The 23448-nt window shown below is 43.7% G+C and overlaps 1 protein-coding gene across 1 annotated transcript in view; it reads right to left on the reverse strand.

Moving 5' to 3' along the window:
* Positions 1 to 729: 729 nt before the first annotated feature.
* mttp (microsomal triglyceride transfer protein) overlaps positions 730 to 23448 on the reverse strand; it is a 54396-nt gene continuing 31677 nt past the window's right edge. The window contains exons 10-18 of the mRNA XM_048527808.2: positions 22166 to 22273; positions 19387 to 19599; positions 14002 to 14213; positions 12314 to 12411; positions 11188 to 11309; positions 9797 to 10024; positions 7833 to 7957; positions 6494 to 6664; positions 730 to 2929 (exon numbers count right to left, since the gene is read on the reverse strand). Of these exons, the coding sequence (XP_048383765.1) occupies positions 2764 to 2929; positions 6494 to 6664; positions 7833 to 7957; positions 9797 to 10024; positions 11188 to 11309; positions 12314 to 12411; positions 14002 to 14213; positions 19387 to 19599; positions 22166 to 22273 (1443 nt within the window). The 3' untranslated portion in view covers positions 730 to 2763. The remainder of the gene's footprint in view (positions 2930 to 6493; positions 6665 to 7832; positions 7958 to 9796; positions 10025 to 11187; positions 11310 to 12313; positions 12412 to 14001; positions 14214 to 19386; positions 19600 to 22165; positions 22274 to 23448) is intronic.

Consider the following 23448-nt stretch of genomic DNA (forward strand, 5'->3'; position numbering starts at 1 on the left):
AAAGCATCCTTGAGCCAATCAGATGGTCGGACCTCAACACTCAGTAGGGAAAACATTGAGCAGATGTCCCCACTTGTGGGGGAGAACAAAACTAGGGGGCCATAAACATCAGATCACCATGAATAAATCCTTACTCAGAGGGTGGTGAGAATATGGGATATTACGACAGGGAATGCCAAGCTGAACAGCATAGATGAATTTAACGAGCAATTGGATAAACATAAGAGGAAGAAAGGAATTGTAGGATGTGTTGATGGAGTAAGATGAAGTGGAGTGGGAGGAGGCACATGTTGATTCGTGGTATGGGCCAGTTGGGTCAAATGGCCTGAATGGTGTCATGCAACTGTCTGTCACTGAGGGATTGGACGCAGTAGCTCCCCACTTGTGTTGCCCCTATCTTTTGGTCCCAGCCATCTTATTAGGGTGAGCAGAGACCCCACATCCTCACCAAGTGATCCCAGAAACATCGATTGGCAGATCCCTACGATCAACTAAGAGGAAACAGAGGTACAGTTTCAGGATTGATGTATTTATGTTACATTTACCAGCAATCCTGTTCAGACATTCAATAGATAGAAATGCAAAAGATTTTAAAGAAACACACATGTCATTTCCCAATTCTCAAACCATCCAAAAACGTCACAAAGACAATATATTTTCTATAATTTTAACCTTTTGGGGTTTTTTTGTTGGAAGAACTGAAGGGGTAGACACAAAAACTCTCAACAAATAAGTCAGTAACTTTTTTTAATATAAACAGGAGGAGGCCATTCAGCCCCTTGAACTTATTCTGCCATTCAATTTGATCATGCATAAAATCAAGCTTCATAAGAAACCAAGATTCTTTGGAAAGCTCCCTGCATATTGCTTTAATCCTGCTATTATTTTAAGGTTTTCAGCTTGTCTTCATCAATTGTAAATGTCTTCTCATTTAACTACACTCCCCCCATTGAGAAGTCTTAATTTTCACATTTGATACTTTTTCATTAAGAGACAAAACAAAATGTTTTCAGCGAAAGTATGGAGTTTTAGATTCCCAACTTTAGCGCCCAAGTGATTTCAGCATTATTCCTTTACTTTAAAATTTATTCCTCAATATTGTTCAGACATGTTACTCAGTTCTCACATACAAGGGACATACAGAAACATTTTCAGAAGTGGCCTGAATCTGTGATCATCTGTCTCCTTCAGTTCCAAAAGATGCAGACTGTTGAAGACAGAACACAGAATATCAAGACCTGAGCCTAAACTTTCCAAATCCTGGGTTTGTACCTTAATTATACTCCCACATGGTCTAGTCTGCACACAACCCAGGATTGCCCTTATGTGTCCAGGAAATAAAGATGAATTTCCTGGACAAAACCTTGGAAGAATATCACAGGGGTATATAACACAAAAATAATTCTCCTTTTCTCCAATTTCTGTGGTTGAACGCATGTATTCATCAGTTAAAAAACCATTAGAAACAGACAAGATATTGAGAGTGCAATTATCATCCAATCAGGGCACGAAAAAGACCATTGCTTCCCAATTGGCTGCATGTGTGCTCAGGAAGGATGAGTCAGGAGCCCAGTGATGAAAGGTGAGTAATGGGAGAGGGGTACTACAATTGCTGGAGCTGAAAAGAGAACAGTTTGACAACATTTCCAGGAATCCATCCAATCAGAATTGGCAACCGTACTGGAATCCCGAAAGGCTGTGAGCGCCAGGTTAGGGGCAGGTGTGAGAGCGGAGTTGAGGCCACAAACAAATCTTATCAAATGGTACAACAGATTCAAGGGGCCAAATGGCCTACTTTAGATCCTAATTCCCACTGGGTCCTGCTGGTGATGGAGGGCATTCACAAGGACTACTCAGTATGAAATAATAGATCTGTTCCCACCATTTCCTATCCATGTGCCAAGCGATTGGCGAACTGGGATTTTTGAAACCAATGTTCTTCAGAAACGCAAGCCTGTCATTTCACAGATGTTCAACTATTAATGCTGCATTCTTTCCCCCGTGTCCCAAAGTATCTACCTCACAATTCCAAAGACGTCTATATCAGCGGTGTCTTAACTTATAGTTGTAGTTTCTTTGTTTGTTCCCCACTACTTCATAAAAAAACTTTAAATACATGTAAAAATGTAAACATCTCAAAGGCATTAAGTTAATACACAGCCTTAAATGGGAAGTGTATTTATCCAAATTGAGAAATAATTCTAAATATTAACACAGGTACAGTTTAAGGTGGCTCAGTCTTCCCGTTACTGGTGTGTATTGGTTGAATAGTTGAGAAGGATGTACTGGGGGCTGGTCAGGACATTTAGCACTGAGCACTGGCAAACAGACAAGATTGGAGAATCCTGCGAGGACCTTCTTAACGAATCCAGAAAGTTCATTTTAACCAAACCCATATGACAACAAAATTAAATTGGTTTAAAACCTGGTGTCTCACACTGTATGGTTCAAATGTACATCCGACTGAAGTTTCAAAGGAAGAGGGGCTTTGGTATGTTGTCTAAACACCTACAATGACCACCAGGCTTGATGTGATCAATTCCCCCTTCACCGGGTTAGGTCAAAATGACACATCAACATTAAATCGCTGTAAAAAGACAGGGATGTTTCCCTTCATATTTAAAATTGTCTAACAGTTCTGACATTTAGTTCTGGGGAGCTTGCTGTTAGCTCCCTCTAGTGTTTTGTTTAATTTTAGTTCTTCATCCCCTCTCCCCACACGCAGTCAGTGCTAAAGCAGCCCCCACACACCCTCCCCAGGTCTCAGAACCACTCCCCTGAGTCCGAATCCTTCTCAAACAGCTTCTTGCACATGACAGAGTTCTCCTGGTGGAGAGGGAATTCCGATCCAGCCACCAGCATTTTCCTTCCTTTCCGAGTCACATACGATTTTCCTGATGGCAAGCTTTCATATTTGGTCACATATTGCCTGTAAAATTCAATGTGGGTTAACAGCGCCTCAGTATCCACATTTCAGATGATCAAATGCTCAATTCTACAAGATTTTCAAACGGGCCAATGTATCCTGGGCCGTTATGACGAGCACTAGTTATTACAGCACAGATTTAGCCAGGTAGGGGCACATTACTGCAGGTACTGGAATCTGTACTGAAAACTAAAAAATGCTGGAGATCACAGCGGGTCAGGCAGCATGCATGGACAGGGAGTAAGCTAATGCTTCAAATCTGGATAACTTTTCATCAGAAGTGATGGTCAGCTCTGAAGAAGAGTCATCTAGACTTGAAACATTTGCTTGCTTTCTCTCGATATAAGTTAGCCATTTGGCCCATCATGTTTGTGCAATCGCTTTCTATGAGCAATCTATTTAGCCCCTGTTCTTTTCCCATATTTCTGAAACTTTTCTCCCTCACATATTTGTTCATTACTCTTTTGAAAGACCACCCTATCAGGCAATGCGTTATTCATTATTCATTCACAGGATGAGGGTGACGATGACTAGGGTAGCATTTATTGCCCATCCCTAATTGCCCAGAGAACAGTTAAGAGTCAACCACATTGCTGTGGGTCTGGAGTCACATGTCGGCCAGACCAGGTAAGGATGGCAGGTTTCCTTCCTTAAAGGTCATCAGTGAATGAAATGGGTTCATGGTCATCGTTAGTTCCTTAATTTCAGATATTTTATTGAATTCAAATTCCACCATCTGCTGTGGTGGGATTTGAACCCAGGTCCCCACAACATTATCTGGGTCTCTGGATTAACAGTCCAGCGATAATACCACTAGGCCATCGCCTCCCCTTTGTTGAAATTGAAATTCTAAACAATCCCTTTGTAAAATGATTGTATTAATTTTTCTTTACTCCACATGTTCCTAAATGCCTCAGATATATTTAGATTTCCAGCCTTCCTTGCTTGAAGGAGCTGGTGAAAGCAGGGATACCCACCCAGGCACAGCAGCTGCCTCCTGGCACTTCATCCAACTAGCTGTTACAGGCATGTTATAAATAGACAGCTAGATTACCAGAGCTAAGGAATTACATTAAATCTTTACAAGACAGCCAGAGCACTAGGCCCATCCATGTGGAACCCATTTTACGAAGAATGTGAAGGTTATTTTGAGGGCACAGAAGAGATTTACAAGATCACTTCCAAGGATAAGGGCATCGATGAAGAGCCTGGAATTGAGGAGGGGACAGGGAATGTAATAGTGTTTGAAGACATGATAAACTATTTCCAATTGCTAAAGGGTTGAAAGGACTCAGATTTAAAGTATCAGAAAAGAATCAGAAGCGACTAGAAAAAAAAGCAGTCTTTTATGTGAGTGGTTAGAATTTGGAAAACATTGGCTGCTGGGTAGAAAGTCAATAGGAGCTTTCAAAGAGCCTTCAAACATTTGAAGGGAGAAGAGTTTGCAGGAGAAATGGTTTGTACGTGAACTGGGACCAACTGGATTTGATCTAGAAAGAGATAACAAGGTGTAGAGCTGGCTGAACACGGCAGGCCAAGCAGCATCTTAGAAGCAGGAAAGCTGACGTTTCAGGCCTAGACCCTTCTTCAGAAGGGTCTAGGCCAGAAACGTCAGCTTTCCTGCTCCTAAGATGCTGCTTGGCCTGCTGTGTTCAGCCACCTCTACACCTTGTTATCTCAGATTCTCCAGCACCTGCAGTTTCTATTATTTCTTGACCCAGAAAAACCTGGCTTGGAAACAACAGGCCAAATCTTCCAAACAGGACTTCTATCTAGAAGGACAAAAGCTGCAATGGGCTGCTTTGTCCAAGATGGTGTCAAGTTTCTTGAATGTTATTGGAGCTACACTCATCAGGCAAGCGGGGAGTATCCCATCACACTCCAAACCTGTGTTTTGCAGATGGTGGACAGGCTTTGAGGAGTCAGGAGGTGAGTTATGCCCTGCTGTATTCCTATCCTTTGACCTCCTGTTGTAGCCACTGCACTTATATAGCTAGTCCAATTCAGTTTCTGGCCAATGGTCAGCCCCTGGTATGTTTGTAGTGGGGGATTCAGTGATAGAGATGCTATTGAATGCTAAGAGGCTGTGGTTAGGTTGCCTCTTATTGGAGATGGTCATTGCCTAGCATTTGTGTGGCGTGAATGTTAATTGTCACTTGTCAGCCCAAACCTGGATATTGTTGATCTTGTTGCATGTGAACATGGACTGCTTCAGTGCCTGACGAGTTGCGAATGGTGCTGAACATTGTGTAATCATTGGCGAACATCCCCACTTCTGACCTAATGATGGAGGGAAGGTCATTGATGAAGCAGCTGAAGATGGTTGGGTCTAGGACATTACTCTGAGGAACTCCTGCAGAGATGTTCTGGAGCTGAAGTGACTGAACTCCCACAATCACGACGATCTTCCTAGGTGTCAGGTATGACTCCAACCACCAGAGAGTTTTACCCCAATTCCCATTGACTCCCTTGATTCATTGACTCAATTTTGTTAAAGCTTCTTAGGTCCCATCCAGCAAAATGTGGCCCTGATGTCACCAGCTGTTACTGTCACCTCCCCACTGGAATTCAGCTCTTTTGTCCATGTTTGAACCAAGGCTGTTATGAGGTCAGGAACTGAGTGGTCCTGGTGGAACCCAAACTGGGCGTCACTGAGCAGGTTATTGCTGAGCAGGTGCTGCTGGATAGCAGAGTTAGTGACACCTTCCATCACTTTACTGCTGATCGAGAGTAAACTGATGGGGTGGAATTGGCCGGGTTGGGTTTGTCCTTTTTTTTATATACAGGCCATACCTGGGCAATTTTGCATATTGTTGGGTAGATGCCAGTGTTGTAACTGTACTGGAACAGCTTGGCTCGGGGAGCAGCAAGTTCTGGAGCACAAGTCTTCAGGACTATTGCCAGAATGTTGTTAGGGCTTGTAGCCTTTGCACTGCGTCCAATTATTTCTTGATATGATGTGGAGTGAATTGAATTGGCTGAAGATTGGTATCTATAGTGCTGGGGACCACTAGAGGAGGCAAAGATGGATCATCTACTTGGCACTTCTGGCTGAAGATTGCTGCGAATGAATCATTTGCACTGATGTGCTGGGCTCTTCCATCATTGAGAATGCGCATATTTGTGGAACCTCCTTCTCCAGTGAGTTGTTTAATCATTCACCACCATTCACAACTGGATGTGGCAGGACTGCAGAGCTTAGATCTGATCCATTGGTTGTGGGATCGCTCCTTATATTGTTTGGCACTGTAAGAAGTCTGGTAGCTTCACCATGCTGACACCTAATTTTTTTTTTGATACTGGTCCTAAAATACCGTCCTGCTCTCTTTATCGAATCAGAGCCATTCCCTGTGGGAGTGACTTCCACATTCTACACAGTCAGAGTAAAGAGGCTTCTTCAGAATTCAACCAATAGGACTATGTGATATATAAAGCCCCTACAACTATACTGACCTGACCAGTTGAAACATAGTCTCTCGGTCTATGCAAACAAAACCTTCACACTAATGAAGACACTTGAGCATGCCACCTCCCTCCCAGTCCCATGAGAATTGATGTATGTCTTACCGAAATGGAAACCCTTCTTTGACCATCTGCATACAGACCAGGAATGGGTATCCAGAGAACTTCACAGTGGAGATGAAATCGAGTACTGCCTCAGTTTCCACACTCACCTCAACACTACTCTTAATGAACAAAGAATCCACCGTGATGTTACCAACAATGACCACTGCACCCCTGGAAGAAAAGAAACACAAGCTGTTTGAGGCATTGTCCCATCTGTGAACACTGAATCCAAATCCTGGATTTTCAGAAATCTGATAGTCAAATCATTTCCAGATCCCAACCTCAAGACACTGGTTTGATGCGCAAAGGTCCTATACTGGCAAGCCCCACTCCTAATTGGTGGAGCCAGGAGCTGCCTGAGGAACTGGCTGGGGAGTAGAACAGAAGACAAGGCGTCAGTCATCAGCAGTTAATTATTGCCTTTGGGATGGATCAGGCAGGAGAAGTGAGGGCTAGCAACTGCATGGTCGGAATGAGTGGCTGAGTGGTCATTCAAGAGGTACCTGACCTGCTGTATTCAATCAAAGCCAGCTTTGTGTCACCACTTCAGTATCTCTCAGGTTGAAGAAGACATTGCCCCAACACTTTAATTGAACAACAATATCACAATCTGGCTCCCCACGGCCATGCACTAATGTGTTCCAGACTGTAATGGAATGGCTATGTTACCAGATCGTAATCCAGAAATCGGGACTAGTAATCCAGAGACATGATTTCAAATCACTCCATTGCAGCTGGGGGAGCACAAATTTAATTAACACAAACCTGGACTAAAATGTAAGATCACAGTAAAGGGTAAACTGAAACAAAAGCAGAAATTGCTCAGCAAGTCTGACAGTAAGATATGCTACCAGATCTGCTGAGTTTCTCTAGCAATTCCTGTTTTTATTTCAGATCTCCACCATCATCTGTTCTTCAATTATATTATTAAAATGGTAGTCTACTGGATTGTTGCAAAATCTGGTTCACTAATGTCCTTCAGGGAAGGAAATCTGCCATCCTTACTTAGTCTGGCCTACATGTGACTCCAGACCAACAACAGTTAATTGCTCTCTGAAATGGCTGGACAAGGTATTCAGTTTTACTCAAGGAGGTAGCTGGTCACTACCTCCACCAGGGCAATTAGGGATGGGCCCTGGCTGCGATGCTTATGTCCTATAAGAATTCAAGGCAAGAGGATGGAATTAAGATACACATCAACCTTGATCGCAGTGAATGGTGGCATCGACTCAATGAGGTTGATTAGCCTCCTCCTTCCTGTCCTAACGTTGTAACAATAAGCACAGCTGGATGAAAGGCATACAAGTCACAGAATGCAAGTTACAGTGAAGACTGGTACCTGTTGGTGACGGTGGTTTTAGACTCCTGGTACCATAGGCTGAAATCCATACCACCAGAGATATCAATAGCCAATCCTCCTTGGAATTCCACTGTTGCTTTCAGTCCAGACTGCAGCTGGAAGTTCTGAAGTCAGAAAAAAAGCAAGGCTTTCAATTTCCAAAGGACTGTTTGCGGAAACATTGGATCCCCTGTCTGTTTAATCTTTCTGATTTGTCAAAGGGCAGACTTTCCTAAAACGAGTTAGGTGAAATTTGCAATATATTTGATCAATACGTCAGTACTTGCATTCCTGATGAGCCTCCTCCCACCCCATTCCATTTCAGCCTATCTGCACCTCACTTTTTCCCCTTTCCCTGTCATCTGTTTATCCAGCTAGCTCTTAAATGTATCTATACCATTCACCCAAGAAATCTCTGAGGGAGTGAGTTCCATGTTCTCACTGCTCTCTGGAGTAAAGATGTTTCTCGTAAAATTTCCTGACCTCTTAGTAACTATTAGTTATTGATGACACCCCTAGGTTTCGGTTACATCCTGCTTGGAATTGTCTTCTCGATACCAACCCTATTGAAACCCCTCCTCATTTCAAGGATTCCTATCAAGTTTACCCTCTGTCTTCTTGTTATTGGGGAAGAGAGACCTAGCCTGATTAATACTGATAGCAATGTCCTCTCAGCTGAAATCTTCTTTACACTTTCTCTGGAGTCTCTGGTCTCATGGCACAGTTACATTTAAATGTAAACGCATAAGGAAGAAAAGAAGTAGAAGGACAGGATTATAATAAGTAGAATGGGAGAAGGGGGTACAGCATAGACAATGGCAAACATCAGTCAGGCTGAGTAATCTGTTTCTCTGTTGCATGTTCCATGTAATACTTGATTCTAAGCTTAATCAACACACCATCTACAGCCTTCAACATTCAATCCCTCCAGCTTTGATGCACAGTGGTAGCAGTATGTATCATCTACAGGATTCATTGCAACAACTCACCAAAATTCCTTCAACAGCACCTTCCAAACCCATGATCTTTACCATCTAGCAGGTTAAGGGCAGCAGATACATGGGAACACTACCAACTGCAAGTTCCGCTCTAAGCCATTCATCATCCTGACTTTGAAATATATTGCTGTACCTTCACTGTCACTGGGTCAAAATCCTGGCAGTCCCTTCCTAACAGCACTATAGGAGTACTTACACAAGATGCAGTGGTTCAAGAAGGTAGCTCATTGCCACATTCTCAAAGGAAAGTAGGGATGGGCAATAAATTCTGGCTATACCAGCAACATCCACATCCAATTGCTGTGATCTCAACTGATGGTAATACTGAACAAGGTAGATCCCAGAATGAAACCTGGCTTGATAGATCATATGTTTAATTATTGCAATTGGTTGCCATGATCTGCCTAACATAGCAATATAAACATTTCATCTATTAACAGAACACGAATCTGGCCAGGCAATTAAGTGAAATCACATGTCTTCTTGGAAATGAGATACTTCAATCACTGTTCCAAATTACTTTCTGACCTTTAAAAGAAAGTCCTTTACAAAAATAACCAAAATCTATCTTCCTGTATTTTAAATTCCAAAACCCAAATGATAATAACAAATAAGAATTAATGGGAACTGCAGATGCTGGAGAATCCGAGATAACCAAGTGTGGAGCTGGATGAACAGAGCAGGCTGTGCTCCTAAGATGCTGCCTGGCCTGCTCTGTTCATCCAGCTCCACAATTTGTTATCTCGGATAAAAGCAAATGTACCTTTATTACACCATTAATGTTTTTGTAAATCTGCAAGGATTAACAATGGAATCTCAGTAAAAATTTTTCACTTAGGCAATGTCAATTAAAAAGAACATTCTAATTAAGGTCAATGAGCAACGCACAAACAAAAGCTCTATAAGTGTTATCCTAATGGTTATTTAAAAACCCAGAAATGAAGGTTGATGGAGACGAGCAGATACCTGGGCATGATCAACAAGCAGAATAAGGCCTTTGACCACATTCATTGGCTCTCCAGTTGCTGTGAACATCTTAGCCATTAAGTCGCTGTAACCTCGGAAGAAGGTGACTGGCTTAAGCTGGACATCAAACAGTACCGCAGACATTCCAGCCAGTGACTCAAGGTCGCCCTCACCCTCATCGGCCTTTGCGGCTATAAGAGACTCTAAACCCTGGGCTTCAATCACAACCTGCGGGAAAACACAATACGTCATGAAACCTCAGGCAGCCCTCCCGCAGAGACACCAGAACCTTCCTTTATCCAGGCTGACACTCCCAGAACAGTGCTGAAGCACTGACAGAGGTATAGCCCAGTAAGTGAGCTAAAACCTCATAGATGCACATGAAAGATCCCATGACTTTATTTTAAAGAAGATCATGTTGATGACAGCTAGTAAGGTTATGATCATCATAAACAACATAACAGGCTGGTGTTCCTTATTTATACAAAGCAAAGTCTCAGAGATAACATTTTTATTTCACTCTTGAGGTGTGGGCATCACGGGCTAGCCCAGGATTTATTGCCCAGAGAGGAGTTAAGAGTTAACCCCATTGTTGTGGGTCTGGAATCATACGAAGTCCTAGATCACATAAAGAAAGCAGGTTTCCTTCCCTAAAGAACATTACTGAGCCAGATGGAGTTTTCTGACAATCAACAGTGGTCCCATGGTCATCATTAGGACTTTGTTGTTAAAATTCCAAATTTTATTTTTAATTGAGTTTAAATTTTAATTTCTGCTGTGTTGGGATTTGACCCTATGCCTGCAGAATATTAACCTGGGGTCTGGATTACCAGCCTGGTGACATTACCATTACATCACTGTCTCTTTCAAAGAGATCTGGGATGGAGATCTGTAAAACGATGAGGAGGTTCAAAAAGAGCAAGCAGAGAAGATGTTTCCAATTGTAGTGAGATTAAAAACATTAGGTTATACTACAAAATGGCCAATAATAAATCCAGCCAAGAAGTCAGGAAAAACCTTTTCATCCAGACAGCAGCAAGAACTCACTCGAATATTGACCTGGTTGTGCTGCAACAGGATATTTAGAGTCTGCTGGGATAATTAACACATTATTTCTGACTACAAGTCTGGCTCTTGAAGCTTTTTGAACCTTGATTTTAAAAAGGGAACATTTTGAAAAAGTTAAAATCTGGTCTGTTAACTCTGATTTTCAACCTACTGACTCTGCTTGACCTGCTGAAAATTTCCAGTATTTTCTGTTTTTATGCCAGGAACAGCTATTTAAACAAGGAAGAACATTTTTGGACAAAACCTTGCTCGTTCTAGTGAGCAAATGATTCAACCAGTAAAGGTCTGTTGTAAAAGAACAATGACTTTGAGTTATTACATACCTGGGTAGCTTGCAGCTCTGTCTCCTGGCTGAAAATAAATATGTTCATGTTGCTTTTCCTAAGGATGCCAGATCCCGAGTACAGGATGTCCAGGCTGTAGGTAGATGATGAATCAGTCCCCTCTGAAAATCAAAAAGATTTCCTCGGTAGATCACCAAGCACAGTGGAGACATGACCCGCTCAGCGGAAAGCATCTAACACCAGGATTTCTTCTGCCTTTCTGCACGCATACCATTTCCCCTCCCCATGCCCCAAAACACGCCCACGACATCCACTCTCCCATACGCACAAATACTCAAATACATGGATCCAATAGGAAACACTGGCTTGAACACAGGAACAATTTTGGTGGATTGGCCATGCTAAATTGCAACTAGGGATGGGCAGGCTGCGTGGATTAGCTATGGCAAATTCAGGTCTGTAGGGTAAGGGGGTGGGTCTGGGTGCAATGCTCTTCAGAGGGTCGGTGGGGGCTTGATGGACCAAATGGCCTGCTTCCGACTGTTGGGCTTCTAACTCCATACTAACCTGAACAGAAGTAGCCATTCAGCCCATTGAGCCTGTCCTACCATCCAATACAATCATGGCTGAATGAATGCTTCAATGCCTTTTACTCACACCATCTCCATAACCCTGTACACCACTGGTAATCAGAGAGCTCTGAATTTCTACCTGAAAAAGGCTCAAAGACTGATCCTCCATGTCCCTCTGTGGGACAGAATTTCAAAGGTCTACAAACCTCAAGATTTTTTCCTCATTTTGGACCTAAATAAACCCCTATTTTTAAATTGTATCCCCTTGTTCTAGACTACTCAAGCAGGAGAAACATCTGACCTGCATCCACCCTGTCTATCCCTTTCAGTATTTTCTGGGTTTCAATGAGATCACCTCACATTCTTTGAAACTGTAGAGAATATAGACCCCAGTTCGCCCAATCTCTCTCCATAGACAGTCCCATCATCCCAGGAACTAGTCTGGTAAACATTTGTTGCACTTCACGCATGGCTATAATACCTCCCTTGAGTTAAGAAGAATAAAGCTGCACACAAGTGTTGTTTTCTAACATTCCTGGCAATGTTGTATTATTTTAAAAGGTGATATACGAATTTTGCTGTTATTGTCATACGTTTCATGTATCCTGAGTAGGCTGATGAGGAGCCAATCTTGGAGAAACGGTCATAGTTGTGGACAACAGTATCCTTTAGAACCTTCCGTACCATTTCACTGAGGGATAAAATAGATATGGTTAGGAACATAGCACAGCGATCAGTCATGCTTATTATTAAGTAAGCAGTGGAAGTCTGTAAATTTTCAATATACAGCAGATTCTCTTATGGATCATAAGACAATGAGATATAAAAGCTGAAGTAGGCTAATCAGCCTGACGAGTCTGCACTACCATGGTTGATCTGATAATCCTCAATTCCACTTTCCTGCCTTTTTCCATAAACCTTGATTCCCTTGCTGATTAAAAATCTATTTCAGTCTTTGTACACTTAATGACACAACCTCTACACCCCTGGGTGGTAGAGAATTCCACAGATTCACTACCGTCTGAGAGAAGATATTCCTCCATAATCTTTGTCTTAAATACCCCCTGTTCTGAGATTATGCCCTCTGGTCCTGGACTCACCCACAGGAGAAATAACCTTTCCATATCAACCCTGTCAAAGTCCCTCAAAGATCTTGTATGTTTCAATAAGGGCACCCTGGGGTATTAGTTTCTCATGTATGTCAAAATGGGGAAATCATTATTTAAATTTTCATTTTGTTAGGTAAAAATATTACGGAGAAAGAAGCATTTTGTTAAAGATTTTCATCCTGTGCACATCAAACAATTCACAAGAGTCATCAGCATCAGGGAGAAGCATTTATTGTCCATCTCTCGTTGCCATTGAGAAGGTGGGGGTGAGCCGCCTTCTTGAATCGCTGCAGTCCAATGCTCTTAGGGAGGGAATTCCAGGATTTTGATTGAGCGACCCTGAAGGAACAGTGATATATAATGGCAATTTGCCCACTGAGATAGCCCTCACAGTGCTAGGGGCCCAAGTTTGATCCCACCCTTGGGCGACTGTCTGTGTGGAGTTTGCACATTCTCCCCGTGTCTGCGTGATTACCTCTGGGTGCTCTGGTTTCCTCCCACAGTCCAGCAATGTGCAGACGAGGGTGGATTGCCATTCTAAATTGCTCCAAAGTGTCCAGAGATGTGCAAGCTAGGTAAATTAGCATGGGAAATGCAGGGAGTGTGGGGAGTTGGTGGGATGGTCTTCGGAAGTTTGCTGTGGACTCAACGGGCCAAATGGCCTGCTCCCACACTGTAAGGCTTCTACGATATTTCCAAGCCAGGCTGATGAGGTATTTGCAGGGGGTGGTGTCCCCATGTACCTGCCGCCTAATCTTTCTTTATGGAAATGGTCTAGGGTTTGAAAGGTGTTATGGAAGAAACCTTGGTGAATTTCTGCAGTGCATCTTGTAGATGTTACACATTGCAGCTACTGAATAGCAATTCTAGTAACAGAAAGATAGAACACAGAAAGAGTCCATTTGGCCCATCTTGACATACCAGCTCTTTGAAAGTGTTGTCTAATTCCCCTGCTCTTTCCCTGTAAACCTGCATTTTCATTTCATTTTAAACGCTAATCCAGCTAACTCTTTTGGAAGTTGAATGTGTTTTCAGGTGGCACGTTCTAAATCACAACAACTTGCTGCATCTAACATTTCTACTCATCTACCCTCAGAATTATCGTGACAATTCCCTGACATCTGCTTTACATTAGAACACAATGTACAAATGACAGGAAAGGTCCCAATTACCTGCCAGGAAGTTTAAAGCGTAGAATATCCTGAATCTTTGAGAGCAAGTATTTGCTCATTTCAGTTGGTAGCTCACCAATGGAGAGCAGAATGTTTTTAACATCCATGTATGATGGGTTATTGTTAAAGATAATGTCAGCAGCAGATGTCCGCACCGTCTTCTCATGGATCCTTCGGTTCTGATGGTAGATCCTGTTCATTGTCTTTTTTACCTGAACAGACACAAACCAGAGGTATTGAGCTCCAGACACTGTCTAAAGCATCTGCCCAAAGTTAATCAGAGAGGCAACAAAGCGTGGAGCTGGATGAACACAGCAGGCCCAGCAGCATCTCAGGAGCACAAAAGCTGACGTTTCAGGCCTAGACCCTTCATCAGAGAGGGGGATGGGGTGAGGGTTCTGGAATAAATAGGGAGAGAGGGGGAGGCGGACCAAAGATGGAGAGAAAAGAAGATAGGTGGAGAGGAGAGTATAGGTGGGGAGGTAGGGAGGGGATAGGTCAGTCCAGGGAAAACGGACAGGTCAAGGAGGTGGGATGAGGTTAGTAGGTAGGAAATGGAGGTGCGGCTTGGGGTGGGAGGAAGGGATGGGTGAGAGAAAGAACAGGTTAGGGAGGCAGAGACAGGTTGGACTGGTTTTGGGATGCAGTGGGTGGAGGGGAAGAGCTGGGCTGGTTGTGTGGTGCAGTGGGGGGAGGGGACGAACTGGGCTGGTTTTGGGATGCGGTGGGGGAAGGGAAGATTTTGAAGCTGGTGAAGTCCACATTGATTCCATTGGGCTGCAGGGTTCCCAAGCGGAATATGAGTTGCTGTTCCTGCAACCTTCGCGTGGCATCCCCTCCCCCCACTGCACCACACAACCAGCCCAGCTCTTCCCCTCCACCCATTGCATCCCAAAACCAGTCCAACCTGTCTCTGCCTCCCTAACCTGTTCTTCATCTCACCCATCCCTTCCTCCCACCCCAAGCCGCACCTCCATCTTCTAACTGAGGGAAGGGCAAGATTGGCAACTAAATATCCCAGGATATAGATGCTTCAGGCAGGATAGAGAGGGAGGTAAAAGGGGTGGAGGAGTTGCATTACTGGTCAAAGAGGATGTCACAGCTGTGCTGAAGGAGGGCACTATGGAGGACTCGAGCAGTGAGGCAATATGGGCAGAGCTCAGAAATAAGAACGGTGCAGTAACAATGTTGGGGTTGTACTACAGGCCTCCCAACAGCGAGCATGAGATAGAGGTACAAATATGTAGACAGATTATGGAAAGATGTAGGAGCAACAGGGTGGTGGTGATGGAAGATTTTAATTTTCCCAACGTTGATTGGGATTCACTAAGTGTTAGGGATTTGTATGGAGCAGAATTTGTAAGGAGCATCCAGGAGGGTTTTCTAGAGCAGTGTGTAAATAGTCCAACTCGGAAGGGGCCATACTGGACCTGGTGTTGGGGAATGAGCCCGGCCAGGTGGTTGAATTTTCAGTAGGGGATCACTTTGGGAATAGTGATCACTATTCTGTAAGTTTTAGAATACTGATGGACAAAGACGAGAGTGGTCCAAAAGGAAGGGTGCTGAATCGGGGAAGACTAGAGCAAAATTCAGAAGGAGCTGGGGAATGTGGATTTGGTGCAGCTGTTTGAGGGTAAATCCATATTTGATATGTGGGAGGCTTTTAAAGAAAGGTTGATTAGACTGCAGGACGGAATATCCCTGTGAAAATGAGGGATAAAAAGGACAAGCTTAGGGAACCATGGATGATAGGTGAAATTGTGAGACTAGCAAAGTGGAAAAAGGACGCAGGCATAAGGTCTAGGTGACTGAAAATAGAGGAAGCTTTGGAAGAATATCGGGAAAGTAGGACCAATCTGAAATGAAGAATTAAGAGGGCTAAAAGGGGTCATGAAATATTTTTAGCAAACAGGGTTAAGGAAAATCCCAAAGCCTCTTATTCATACATAAGGAGCAAGAAGGTAACTAGAGAAAGGTTTGGCCCACTCAAGGACAAAGAGGAAAGTTATGCGAGGAGTCAGAGAAAATTAGTGAGATTCTTAATAAATATTTTGTGACGGTATTCAATGGGGAGAGGGACATGATGGATGTTGAGGTTAGGGATAGATGTTTGATTACTCTAGGTCAAGTCGGCATAAGCAGGGGGAAGTGTTGGGTATTCTAAAAGGGTGGACAAGTCCCCAGGTCTGGATGGGATCTATCCCAGGTTATTGAGGGAAGCGAGAGAGGAAATAGCTGGGGCCTTAACAGATATCTTTTCAGCATTCTTGAGCATGGGTGAGGTTCCAGAGGACTGGAGAATTGTTAATGTTGTCCCCTTGTTTAAGAAGGGTAGCAAGGATAATTCAGGTAATTATCGACCGGTGAGCCTGATATCAGTGGTAGGGAAGATGCTGGAGAAGATACTGAGGGATAGGATCTGTTTACATTTGGAAGAAAATGGGCTTATTCATGATAGGCAGCATGGCTTTGTGCAGGGAAAGTCATGTCTTACCAACTTGATAGAATTCTTTGAGGAAGCGACAAAGTTGATAGATGTGGGAAGGGCTGCGGATGCCATATACATGGACTTCAGTAAGGTGTTTGACAAGGTTTCCCATGGTAGGCTGATGGAGAAAGTGAAGTCGCATGGGGTCCAGGGTACACTAGCTAGATGGATAGAGAGCCGACCAAGCAATAGAAGACAGAGAGTTGTAGTGGAAGGGAGTTTCTCAATGTGGAGAACTGTGACCAGTGGTGTTCCACAGGGATCTGTGTTTGGACCACTGTTGTTTGTGATACACATAAATGATCTGGAGGAAGGTATAAATGGTCTGATTAGCAAGTTCGCAGATGACACTAAGATTGGTGGAGTAGCGGATAGTGAAGGGAACTGTCAGAGAATGCAACAGAATATAGAAAGATTGGAGATTTGGGCGGAGAAATAACTGATGGAGTTCAATCCAGGCAATTACGAGGTAATGCATTTCGGAAGATCCAATTCAAGAGCGAACTAAATGGTAAATAGAAAAGCCCTGGGGACAATTGATGCACAGAGAGATCTGGGTGTTCAGGTCCATTGTACCCTGAAGGTGACAACGCAGGTTGATAGACAGGTCAAGAAGTATACGGCATGCTTTCATTCATTGGATGGGCTATTCTGTACAAGAGTTGGCAGGTCATGTTACAGTTGTATAGGACTTTGGTTCAACCACATTTGGGATACTGCGTACAGTTCTGGTCGCCACATTATCAAAAGAATGTGGATGCTTTGGAGAGGGTGCAGAGGAGGCTCACCAGTGTGGTGCCTGGAATGGAGGGCACTAGCTATGAACAGAGGTTGAAGTATTAGGACTATTTACATTCGAAAGACAGAGATTGAGGGAGACCTAATTGAGGTCTACAAAATCATGAGAAATATAAACAGTGTGGATAGCAAGAAGCTTTTTCCCCAGAGTCGGGGACTGAATTACTAGCGATCACAATTTCAAGGTGAGAGGGGAAAAGTTTAAGAGGAATATGCATGAAAAGTTCTTTACGCGGAGGGTGGTGGGTGCCTGGAACACGTTACCTGCAGAGGTGGTAGAGGCGGGCATGATAGTGTCATTTAAGATGTATCTAGACAGATACATAAATGGGCAGAGAGCAGTGGGATACATATCCTTGGAAAATAAGTGACAGGTTTAGATAGAAGATCTGGATCGGTGCAGGCTTGGAGGGCCAAAGGGCCTGTTCCTGTGCTGTAATTTTCTTTGTTCTTTGACTCTTTGAAGAGCATGCCACTCAGACCCAACCCCTGCCCTATCCCTGCAACCCTGTATTTCCCATGGCTAATCCACCTAACCTACACATCCCTGGTCACTTTGGATAATTTAGCATGACCAACCCACATAACCTGCACATCTTTGGGCTGTGGGAAGAAACCCGAGCACCCAGAGGAAACCCACGCAGACACAGGGAGAATGTGCAAACTCCACACAGTCAGTCACCCGAGACTGGAATTGAACACGTGTCCCTCGCGCTGTGAGGCAGCAGTGCTAACCATTTCTCAATTTTCTGTGAGTTTTATTGGAACTGAGCAGGAGGCCAAGGTCAGAGAGACCAGAGTGGAAAAAGGATAGTAGAATGTGCAGCTGGTGCTCAAGGATAAGCTGGCAGACTGAACCATGCTAACTCCTGACCTGTACAGGAGGCCAGGCCATGAGCAGTGACTGTGAAACTGAAAGCAGTATTGGTAAATCAGCATTTCAAAGTGTTTGGAGGGGCTTTGGATGTCACCGCTAAAGCTATCATCCCTTTCACCTTCCACCTGCATCCATGGGGAGATGGTGCTGTGGTAGTAATGTCACTTGACTAGCAATCCAGACCCTAGGCTGATGGTCGGGCGATGTGGCTTCAAATCCCACTATGGCAGAGTGTGAAATTTGAAATCTGGAATGAAAAAGCCTAATAAACACATATAGCCATTGTTTTAAAAAGTCCGCTGGTTCAGTAATGTGCTCCAGAGACAATGCAATGTGGTTGACTCTTAACTGTACCAAGGGGCAATTAGGGATGGGCAATAAATGCTGGCCCAATCAGTGATGCCAATAATAAAAACAGACTCTGAAAGTACTGTTTTCTGAAGAAGGGTTTAGGCCTGAAACGTCAGCTTTCCTGCTCCTCTGGTGCTGCTTGGCCTGCTGTGTTCATCCAGCTCTACACCTTGTCATCTCTCTTCCCTCTTCAGTGTCCTGTTTCAGACTTCAAGCCCTGACATCTCCCTCCCTTCCCTCCTTACCTTCCTGTGTAAACACAGAAAAGGCAACACCTTCCCTTTTACATTCTCCCCTCTTATGTTCTGGGGACTCCCTTCCACCCACTTGCAGACTTTTCCTTCTGTTCCTTACTTCTCTCCCCGCCTTTTCATGTGTCTGGCTTCACCCAAGACCTTTTAAGTTGCTAACATTTACCTTTTCTGATGGAAAATCTATTGACCTGATATATTAACTCTGTTTCTCTCTTTACAGATGTTGCCAGACCTGCCGCGTATTTCCAACGTTTTCCCTTCTTATTGCAAATTATCTCGCCATCATTACAATGCTGTATGTGGAAACTTTTATGTTTTTGCAATTTCCTATTTTGCAGTCTGTCCCTTTCAAGTTGCTGAGACAGGTGGTGTTTACCTGCTGTTCTTTTACAACAAGTATAATGAGCAGTTTGTGCCCAAGAAGGTTTGCATACAGGTTTGTTAATAGCAACCTTGTACTATACTGAAAACAGATTCTCATAAAAGCTTTTATAACACAATTTTTAGTGGTAAGGAGACTGGGTGGGAGCTCTTTCTAGAACAGGTGTAATGGGGTGAATGGTCTCCTTCTGGATGGTGTGATTCAATGAGTCCATGATAACAACATGAAATTTCACCTCCTCTGTGATGTATGCTTGTTCATACTTCTGGATAGTTGATACAGCGATATTGCTGATCGGTCCAGTTCCAGACTCTGCGTGCTTCAGTAAAATAGGAATAGCATCGGGGAGAAGAGAATTCTTCAAAGATAAGATGTACATCTCAATTTCAGATTCCTTTTTTGCTGATTCTGCACCATTAAGAATCATTTTTTTCGCTTTGATCACAGTCTGAAAGAGAGAAGAATAATATCAGGCTGTGGAATGTTAAAAACAATGTGTAAGTTACTGATGCTTCTTGTGCGACTTCTCCCCCAGTGGCAGTCATGCCTTCAGCTGCCTGCGTCCCAAACTCTGGAATTCCCTCCCGAACCGCTCTGCCTTTCTACCCCATTCCCTGCGTTTAAGACACTATTTAAATCTCCTTTAAACCAATGTTCCTTGTGCTGTTATCTCCTAATGGGCCATGGTGTCATATTGTACCTGCTAACACTCCTATGAAACACTATATAAATGTTAAGTTGTTGTTGATACAGTAGATAGGGTAAACCATTTAGGAACTGGTGACCTCAGTTGTCTGGATCACTAATGACACCAACAGTGTGGGTTCAATTCCCACAGCAGCTGAGGTTACCATGAAGGACTGTCCTCGATCTCTCCCCTTGCCTGAGGTGCGGTGACCCTCAGGTTAAACCACTAACAGTCCTCTCTCTGTCTCTCTCTCTCTCTCTCTCTCTTTAATGAGAGAGTGGCCCTCTGGGACTATGGTGACTTTATCCTTGCCAAGTATTGAATGGCAGCTTTGTCATCAGACTGGAATTAACAGTAAAATGCACAACCTTATCATGAAAAGTACATTATTTAAAGCCCAAATCTCTGACCTTACTGCGGCTGGGCATATTGTTTCTCACACAACAAATGGCTGGAATAAGGAAGTGTTGAATTGCCGCTTTTTAGATGAGAGATTACACTGAGGCCCTACTTTCAAACTTTGGTGAATTTAAAAGATCCTGCCATAGTCCTTTAAAACAGAGCAGGGGCATTCTCCCTGGTGTCTGGGCCAATAATAATTATTCAGTCAACATCTTAGACGGCCTATATGGTCATTTATCATATTTCTGTTTGTGTGATCTTACTGTGTGCAAATTGGCTGCTGTGTTTCCTACTTTAGAACAATAACTGGACCTCAAAGGTTACCTCGTTGGTTTTAAAGCTCTTTGAGATGTTCAAAGGTAGTGAAACATGCTACATAAATGTAACTTCATTCATTCTGCCGCTCAAACAGCCTGGCAAAAGAAAACTAGAGGGGAAATGGCCACATTTGAATAGCAGTCAAGGGCGGAATTCAAATCCAAGATAACAAAGTGTGAAGCGGGATGAACACAGCAGGCCAAGCAGCATCTCAGGAGCACAAAAGCTGACGTTTCGGGCCTAGACCCTTCATCAGAGAGGAGGACGGGGAGAGGGTTCTGGAATAAATAGGGAGAGGGGGGAGGTGGACCGAAGATGGAGAGAAAAGAGGATAGGTGGAGAGGAGAGTATAGGAGGGGAGGTAGAGAGGGGACAGGTCAGTCCAGGGAGGATGGACAGGTCAAGGAGGCGGCATGAGGTTAGTAGGTAGGAAATTGAGGTGCGGCTTGAGGTGGGAGGAGGGGAGAACAGGTTTGGGAGGCGGGGACGAGCTGGGTTGGTTTTGGGATGCGGTGGGGGAAGGGGAGATTTTGAAGCTTGTGAAGTCCACATTGATTCCATTGGGCTGCAGGGTTCCCAAGTATGAGTTGCTGTTCCTGCAACCTTCGGGTGGCATCATTGTGGCACTGCAGGAGGCCCATGATGGACATGTCATCTAAAGAATGGTAGGGGGAGTTAAAATGGTTTGTGACTGGGAGGTGCAGTTGTTTATTGCGAACCGAGCGGAGGTGTTCTGCAAAGCGGTCCCCAAGCCTCCGCTTGGTTTCCCCAATGTAGAGGAAGCCACATAACCCTCTTTCAGTTAAACTGCATAGAAACAGGCTTCTTTTCCAGTGACTTCCTGCCCATTGCTCCACCCAGCGCCCACATGACCCTGATGTGTATACCTCGCTACCATCAATGTAGCAAGCCCAGGACCGAGAGGTAAAACTATCAGGAAAGGCCAGAGCTCATTTCTCTAGAAAAGAGAAAGGTGGAGATTATTGAGGTTTTTAAAATTACAGAATGTTTTCATGGGTTTGATTTGAGAGATCACTGATTGTACATGGCCTGGGGAGGCACCAGTAAATAGAGGGCAGTGTTCAATACTGTAGTAATTGGAAGGAGGTTAGCCAGGTGGATCTCACAGAATATGAGTTCCCTGATTGGGATTGTTAATCTAGTCTGATCAGGTGTGTGTGTAGGCGTGTGTCTGTGTGTGCGCGTTCTATGGGGGCACAGTCAGGCCCCAAACTCCTGCACGATCCTCTTCTGGGGTGAGTTCCATATTTAGACCATAAATACGAGGTACTGTCTCATAAAGCCAATCAGGAGAAACCTCTTTACCGCAGAGACGAGGGCATTGTGGGAAATGTCCATACCGTTCTCACATGGCATGGTTGTCAATTGGTAAAAATATGTTTACAGGAAAACTCCTTAGACAGGAGGGAGAAAGAAATAGAAGGATATGGTGATGGGATCACATAAAGACTGGTGGCAGGAGGTTCATCTGGATTGTAAATGCTGGCCCTGACAAGTGGGCTGAATGCCTCTTGCTGTGTTGTATATTGAACAGAATTGTATATAAACGAAAGGCAGGAGACTGACTGGTTGTACCTGTACTCACCGGCAGTTCACACCGTCCTTTCTGGCAGAATTTTCTGATGAGTGCCCCGATGATAATCACAGTTGTTTCTCGGATATCATTGCTCTTGATATTTCCACTAAGTTTATCCTGTGACAGACCAGGGACAAGGAAAACTCTTGGTGTGAAAGGCAGTGGTAGTCATCATAAAATAAAAACTAGGTGGAAGCAAACATGTAACAGTCAATAACACACTAGGATGGTTAAGATTATTATCATGGAACACAAGTTACAAAAGCAAGTCTCCTGCTTGGAGGACAAACTAGTAATATTATATGAAGGGTCTAGGCCCGAAGCGTCAGCTTTTGTGCTCCTGGGATGCTGCTTGGCCTGCTGTGTTCATCCAGCCTCACATTTTATTATATTATATCGGGTCATAGTTCTGAAAGAGTTAATATTCATGTCCGATTGGCTTCATCCATTCTACTGCAGTCACACGCAGCCTGTGGGTGGAGACGAGGGCTCTATTTTCGCTTTCAGATGGAGTAGATATATCTGTATCAGCTGCTTAAGGTTCTGTGAGACCAAATGTAGCTGTACTTATTACTATCATGCAATAAAACTTTTTGTAATCTAAGAACAGTGTCTGTTCTGTAGATACTCTACCTTGTTCTATCCTCTAACATCAACCACTACATAGACCCAAAACAAAAGAAAACAAAAACACAGTGGCATTGATGGCAGAGAGCTATCTCAAACAACTACATGCTGGTAATGGTGGCAGATATCATAAAGTGACAGCAGTGGTCATCTGGGTAAATGCCACAAGTAAAACTTGGGAACAACAGCACCGGTCCAAACCATGTATTCCATATTAATGTACGCTAGACCACTTCAACCAGTACTGTCAGTTCCAAGCTTCACCTACTATATTCATTTAGTGAATGCTGTTTACCAATCCAGGTTTTACTTCGCATTTGATGTAAGAAACATGGTTGATCACCACAAGAGCCCCTCAGACTGACAAATGTTATCACTCACAATGATGCCCTCCCAGGAATTACCTGCGCATCTCAAAGCCTTAGAACTTCCTTCGAAAAATATGTTTCTTCAATATTGAAAATGGGAAATGATATACAAGTAATTCTGTCCCTAAAAGTAGCATGTCTATACCCACACCACGTGGACTGCAGCTATTCATCAAGGTGCTCTATATCCCTTCTCAACTGGGGATGGGCAAAAATGCCAATCCAACCAGTGATTCCCATGTCCCATGAATGACTGAAAGGTTTACCCACTTGGGCTTTCTCCCCTCATACCCTTTA

This window comes from Stegostoma tigrinum, chromosome 1, assembly GCF_030684315.1.
Source record: "Stegostoma tigrinum isolate sSteTig4 chromosome 1, sSteTig4.hap1, whole genome shotgun sequence".
NCBI classification, from domain to species: domain Eukaryota; kingdom Metazoa; phylum Chordata; class Chondrichthyes; order Orectolobiformes; family Stegostomatidae; genus Stegostoma; species Stegostoma tigrinum.